This window comes from Eulemur rufifrons, chromosome 7 (assembly GCF_041146395.1).
Source record: "Eulemur rufifrons isolate Redbay chromosome 7, OSU_ERuf_1, whole genome shotgun sequence".
Taxonomy (NCBI): domain Eukaryota; kingdom Metazoa; phylum Chordata; class Mammalia; order Primates; family Lemuridae; genus Eulemur; species Eulemur rufifrons.
In genome coordinates, this window is record NC_090989.1 from 224,279,488 (window position 1) to 224,286,642 (window position 7,155).

Here is a 7,155-nt window from a genome sequence, read left to right on the forward strand (position 1 = left end):
TATTAATAATGTCATTTCTTACCAGGATCTGCTAATCCAGTGGTCTCTAACAGTATGTAATCAAATTTCCCCTTCTTCTGCATCAAATTCTCAATAGCTCTAAGGCCATTGTCCCTAGAGAATACCAAAGCATAATATACAGCTGATTACCTAAGTATTTTTAAGCATTCATTATAAACGTTTTAAAACATATTCAACAACCTAGGACAAAAATATCTTTAGGCATGTGAAAATTTAACACACTCCTAAGTTTCTAACATAATGTCTATCCTATATTTATCAATGAGAAAATAAGAGGGTGATGCATATACCCTGATAGGTAAAAAGAAATTATATATGTACTAATACTTTAATTTATTAAAACTAAAAGCAGAGGGAACTTTATCTGACTGAAGTCAGTCAGTATCTGTTATCTTTTAGCTTTATGAAAGAAAAAAAACCAACATCCAAAATAATAAAACTTATTACCTACAGTAGTTTAATATAATAGCCAAAGGGACACTGCCATTAAATACCATTTCGTTCTATTCTGAATAGGGTATAAGGTTTGAATTTCCCCTTTTTCCTATATTATCAAAAGTGTAGGAAAATATTTAATAGATTACATTTTGGTTGTTCAAGAAAGTCTGTTATGATTTTATCCTTGCCAATACATTGGACTCAAACACCTAAGTTAGTAAATGATGTAGAGGAAATTTAATTCCTTAGAATCCACAAAATCAATACAAGTATTAATTTTCATAATTCATTCAACAAACATTTTTGTTGCTACTATGTCAGGTATTTTTTTAGGCTCTTTGGTAGATTAATAAACAAAATAGACGTCCTTGGAAATTTAACTGTATCTAGTAGAACAAAGTGTAAGGTTTTTCTCTTTTTTGATAGTCATTTATTTTTGTTTTTAGAAAGCTGAATACTTAGAAATAAGACCAATGACTTATTAAATTCAGAATAATCATTTTTTACATATAAGATTTTCATGCACTACAGAGAATACTAATTAAACCATGACATCAAAGACAATAAAAACCTCAATAAAAGTACCAAAACATTAAAGTAGATAGAAAAAAATAAGAAACACTTTAAGAAAATGCATCCTAATAAATTTATTTTCTATTTGAAAATACAATGAAGCAAACTGCATAAATTCAGTTAAATTACACAAGAAAATCAAAGCTGGAAATATAATTGATAAACATTTCTAGTAAACCAAAAGCATATAGTAAACACATTCCTCACTTCACTGAACAACAGAGGCAACCATTTCCAAGTTCCAGCCACTCTTCATAGAGCTCTCCACCTTGGCTGACAGCTAAGGATTTCTCCACCGCACTTCCTGGAATAATTAACAAGTAGCACGCTTTAGATTATGTTCATCAGCCAACCAAAAACAAAGATGAGGATACTCAATAACAGAGCAGAAACTACGTTTTATAATTTCATTCTATTCATGCAACCTCAAAACTTAAATTACAGTACTCTAGATAATTTTAGCTTTTATTCAAGAGGATTTAAGCCCCTAAAAAGGTAAATAAACAAACCTACTTCTTTAGGCCTCTTACTTGCCCACTCCCATTTCTTAATAAAGTAGCTTTCTTGAAGGCATTTTTTTTTTTTTTTTGTCCATGGTAAACTTTCTAGATAAACTAGAATGTTTTATATACTGGTTTTTGTATGCCTTTCAACTTAAGATACTGCCGTTATCTGGGTTTTGTTCCCGTCATTCTTCCCCTAAATTATTTGTTTCTATGAGACAGACTGCTCAGTATTCCCAGTATGAGTAAAAACCCCAATTTCTTTTGAAAAAGTTTTTTGGTCAGGGTACTAAGTACTCATTTAAAAATAGAGGTTTTAGTCAAATACATATAAGTTTCCTAGCAATGCTTACTTAAGAAAGAATAAAGTACATTTGAGATGCTTGTTATAAGAATGATTTTTAAATTTTTTACTTTTCCTCCAATTAAGAAATATACCAAAGCCAGGGAAGAGTTCTAAGTGTCCAGTAAAGCAAATGGCACACAAAAAAAATTTCATTTATGTATTTTTTTGTTCATAGTTCAGTTAGGTGATGATAAAGAGCTTTTAAAGGGGTTGCTACAGAATTCAGGCTATATACATTAATCAAACATTAAGGAAAATATTAAAAATGCTATGAAGGACAAAATTGTGAAAATGATCCAAAAAAATGAAGAAAACTAGTAAATAATACATGTAATTCGTGTGCAATAGATTAGGTAATAAGAAGCTAGGGGAAAAAAGACTATTATTAGAAATCTTAGGATTTTTCCTTAAAAGCACTTTTCTTTTTAATTAATTGAAACCAGAAATGAAGTTTAATAGGCTTCCCATCCTGTTCATACAACCTAGAAATTATGTTTTTGGCTAAAAGTGAGCTTTTATTATAATTCATACTTGTGAAGAAAACTACTATAAAAATAATCAAAGTATGTGTCTAATACTGCTGCATATTTTTTTTACCAGTTTAATATTTGAGACAAAAAGTTAAGCACATATATTTTCACAGATAATTTAAGCTACTTGAGAATGGAGACAATATGTCTAACTTATACTTAAAATCTTCAATTTTAACTGCAGATAATAAACATTCAACAAGGTGAACTTATAACAACTGAACCATTTTCAAACATTTTTCATGAGTTGCAATAAACAATATAGTCAGTACAAAAGTAGCTTTCTAGTTCCTGAAAAAAAAAACTTTCTTTCATGTGTTTAGATTTTTACTTCTGGAGTCATTTATTTCATATAAAAATCTAATTTAATTTTCAGTATGAATTCTAAAGTTATGTAAAATAAAATTTTAAAGAAACTATTTAATTTCAGTATCCCAATCCATATAAAATAAAGCTTCATAGAAATTAATCTAATTTTTCCAAAGCTATCCACACCAATGTGTTCACATTATAATACCTTACATTTTCATTTTTAAATAACGAATTTAAAAATGAATAAACTGTGGAATTAAGTCTCCTATAAATTTTTGCAACATGCAGTTTATTGAACTTTACTTACCTTCCCCAAATTCATTTAAAATGACTGCTATTCTTTTGCTATGTTGTTCTGTCAAAATATAGTTTAGAAGTGTTGTCTTCCCAGCACCTACAAAATACATTTATTTTACATAACATAATTCAAAGACTAATTTTAAAGGCACAAAAAAATATAAAGAGTCCTAATATTTTTAAGACTTTGGATGCTACTTTTCATATATTAACAATGGTATAAAAGGTTCTAAAGAAAAAAAAAGCACCCTTTGAAAACTATTACAAAATGCTTTATGTAGACATAAAACTTGATAAATATTTACAAATACAAGTCAAATCATAGTTTTTCAATATACACAAAATAACACACCTTCTTCATACAATACAATAAGGGCATCTAAACCTTCTATTAAATAAGAAATTATTGAATTAATGGCATCCAAAGAATTAAGTATTCATGTTGTTTATAAAATATAAAATATTTACATCCTACTTTACATGATGACAATGTTTCTAGACGAAGAATATATGGTTTACTTTCCTAAAATTTACACATAAAGACCTTCTATTTCAACACACAATATTAACCAGACACAAATTCAGACTGAATATATGGCTACTTTTAGTATGCTTAAAACAATCTATATAAAAGTGATTTTAAGAAATGGGGAATTGGAGGAAGGACACATTAGCAAGCACAGAATATTCAGCAGATATTCATAAAGCTATACTAACTTTATCCAGTAGGTGGCATATTAAACCTAGTATGTTCCTCTCAAGCAGAAGCAAACATTTGGGAACCATACACACTAAAGTTCAGAGGGGGAAAAAAAGAGAAAAACCTAACTGTATAGAAGTGTAATTCAACTGTATGAATATATCACTTATTTATCTTTTTCTGTTGGTGGACATTTGTGTTGTTTCCAGTGTTTTGCTATTACAAACAGTGCTGCTAAAACCTTTTCCACATAGCTTATACATGTCTTCTGAAATACATTAAGTTCTCTACAGTATAGCTAACTAGGAGGGATTTGTTGAGTATGACGGTATTACTGTCATCAACATTTTTAGGTCATATTTCCTTAAAAGCTTTTGAAGAGATGAAACTTTGGAATGATGGTTTAGATGTCTATAGTGCTTTAGGAAGCTCAATTTAAATGTGAAGTACAGAATGGAAAGGACAGATTTTAAGGAGAGAGGGCAATGAGGAAAGTCTTAAAACCAGTCCAAGCATGAGATAGTGGTCCTGAACATGAGTGTTTCATAGGGCAGTCACAGTGAAAATTGAAAGGAAGGGGTGGATATAAGAAACCTTCCAACAGAGGACTTACTAGGGCTTGATAATTAACCATATTATGAAGAAAAAGACTTTAAGACATAGTTCATTCATTCAAAAGTTTCTACTTATGGACAAGATTTACGTTGGCCCTTGGTAAAAAGCAAACAAGACAAACAGTCTCTGCCCTCGTGGAGCTTAAAAATATTAAGGCAGAGGGGATGGAGGGGAATTCAGATGAATAAGGAGGCAATTACGTCACAGGATGATACATTCAATAGGAGATGTACAAAATGCTATGGAGAACCTAAGAGGACATCTAGCCAGAGGAGTAACAGTAAGAAGAAAAGCATATATTCCAAAGACTAAAGTACTTGGCATGCTTAAGAAGTAAAATTAGTTCAATGTGCTGGGCCACAGTTCAGCAAGCTGGAGAGGTTGGCAAGAGCTAGCTCCTATAGGTCCTTGTAATTCATGTTAAGGAATTTGAACTCTAACCCAAATGGAAGCCACTGAAGGATGTAACACAATCAAAATGACATTTATAAAGATGATTAGCGACTGAAGGGCAGCAAGACTCAAGACTAGTTAGGAGGCTTTTAAGAGTATTCCAGGTGGTTGGGATCACAGGAACAGAATGATTTCAGGGGATTGTAACATATGAAGTTTTTTGATGTTAAGTTTGAGATATCTGTAGGAGATACAAATAGAAACTACATGGGTATGAAGTTAAAGATGGATGGTAGGGGGGAACCTTAAAAAGCCACCAGACAAGTAGGTGGTGGAAAAATCAGAATAAAATGTAATAGAAGCCAATGTAAAAGTATTTCAACAAGAGAAAATATTCAAGGATAAGGAATAAAACTATCCCCCAGATTTGGCAACAAGAAGGTTGTTGGCATTAGTACTCACTCCTGAGCTCCAGGCCATTATCTCCAGGGCTTTACTGACCGACCAGTGAGCAAAATGGAGATAGCCAGAGGGGCAAGTCTGAAGTATACTGTTTTGGACAAGGAATCTGCTCAACTTCTCAGTAGAGCAGCCTCTGAACAACAGTGGGGAAACATCAAAAATCGATTGCTTTATAAAATTAGTCCTAAGTAAAAGGTAGGAGTAAACTTTACAGTCTACAAGCCAAAAATTAAAAAAAAAAAAACAACACATCAGTGTTATAATTATTTTTATATAAAAAGGCCCTCAGGTGTCCCAAGTTTCTATTTGTCTCCAGTAGCACCTAGGAATAACATTTTTTCCCTGAAGTAGTATCATTTTATTTACATTTCTTAATTTTTTCCACACTTTTATTATAGTCATGTATTTATTCTAACCCTTCTATTTAACTGTAAGGCTTAAAAGTATTTCTCAAACTTTTCCAATGAAGAACGTCTAGTGTTTAACAGCATAAACTGTCCTTCAGGAAATTGTACCGTGTTCACACACCCGTGGTTTTAAGTATCCCCGGACACCCCTAAACGTCCTTAGTTGGAGAAACAGTCTTGAAGGACAGAGACTGTATTCTTACTCTTTCTCCCACAGTGGTTTGCAAAAAGGCCTCAAAAAAAAAAAAATGTTTAGGGCGGGGAATACTTGCCACTAATAGCTGGAACTGTCTGACTTGTGGGGAAAGGGAATCTACCAAGGAATGGCCCACGTGCCGGGTATTTTACAGACAAGACATCCTTCAATGGCAATAGACTTAATAAGGTGTTTCCTGCCCCATTTCGCAGATGACAAAAAAAGCTCAGACAGGTGAACGGCATTTTTCCATTTTCAGGTGAGGTACATAGGCTTCAGAGAGGTGAGATAACTTTTTAGAGATCACCTGGACAACTAGGGGGCGAGCCCGGGCTTCAAAGCCTCCTTTCAAAGGCTAACTTTCAATATCACTTGAGAAATGTGAATCTAAAGCAGAAGGGTCTGGGCATCATTAAACCCCCGAGATGAGAAGCAAGCCATACAAGGAGCAACTGACCCAAGCCCCTACCTCAAAGACACTTGCTCTCGGCCAGGAGGCCCCGGTGCCTAAGGAGAAAGAGGCACTGACAGCCCCCAAAATCCCAGGACACCAGAGTTCACGGCATTTTCTGACCGGGATGGTTAGTTACCTAAATACCCGGTGATTATTGTAACTGGGATCTTGGCGCCGAACTCAGACTTTTCCTCCTCCTCTCTTTGCTTCGTCTCAATGGGAACCAATTCAGGACAGTCCTCCTCCGCATGCTCCTCTTCCTCATCCCCAGCTCCAACAGCCTGTAACATCCCAGCCTACAGCACGACTCTGCTGCAAGAGCTTGGGACCCAAACACCAAACCACAGCGGCGCACACATAGCACGCCACGCCTGCCCTGGGATTGACGTCATTATAACGCGACGGTAGCTCCTCCCGATCCAGCCCCGTTACCTGGGCTCCAGCTGAGGACCGCCTCGCCCTTGGCCACGCCCCCAGGGGGCTGGACACGCCTCCGGGGCGTGTTCTCCAGCCCCACCCTGAAGGTGCCCGTCATGCTTAGGGCTTGCTGTCTTAATAGCTGCTGGCTGTGGGCAGGGCTGAGACCAAGCTGATTGGAACCTGCAGTAGGTAGCCTGACCTAAGCAGTCCCCACAGGGCATAGACTTCGTCAACGTGACATTTTTTAGTCTCATTAAAAAACTATTTTTAATTCATAGGGGAAAGAATGGAACGTTATTACGCTACCATATTCATTGTAATTTTTCTATCTGAAAGATAACTGGTGAAATTTTTTTCTTTTTTTATAATTATATGTTATATATGTATATCCAAATTATTACAGTATTCATGCGTTACCTTTTTTACTTTTCTTTCTCATTGTTTATTTGGACCTCAGGTAACCTGAGTTCATTAATCATATTCGTTGT

The 7,155-nt window shown here is 34.6% G+C and overlaps 1 protein-coding gene across 11 annotated transcripts in view; it reads right to left on the reverse strand.

Annotated features, from left to right (window-relative positions):
- The window catches only part of LOC138387229 (zinc-regulated GTPase metalloprotein activator 1B), a 44,589-nt gene extending 37,996 nt beyond the window's left edge, over nucleotides 1–6,593 (reverse strand). For 9 of the 11 annotated variants that reach the window (XM_069474156.1, XM_069474151.1, XM_069474155.1 and 6 more), the window contains exons 1-4: nucleotides 6,384–6,593; nucleotides 3,031–3,117; nucleotides 1,240–1,336; nucleotides 23–114 (exon numbers count right to left, since the gene is read on the reverse strand). In XM_069474156.1, coding sequence (XP_069330257.1) covers nucleotides 23–114; nucleotides 1,240–1,336; nucleotides 3,031–3,117; nucleotides 6,384–6,537 — 430 coding nt within the window. In that variant the 5' untranslated portion in view covers nucleotides 6,538–6,593. The remainder of the gene's footprint in view (nucleotides 1–22; nucleotides 115–1,239; nucleotides 1,337–3,030; nucleotides 3,118–6,383) is intronic. The other 2 variants (XM_069474154.1, XM_069474158.1) reach the window with 2 other exon arrangements.
- Between the last annotated feature and the right edge of the window lie 562 nt (nucleotides 6,594–7,155).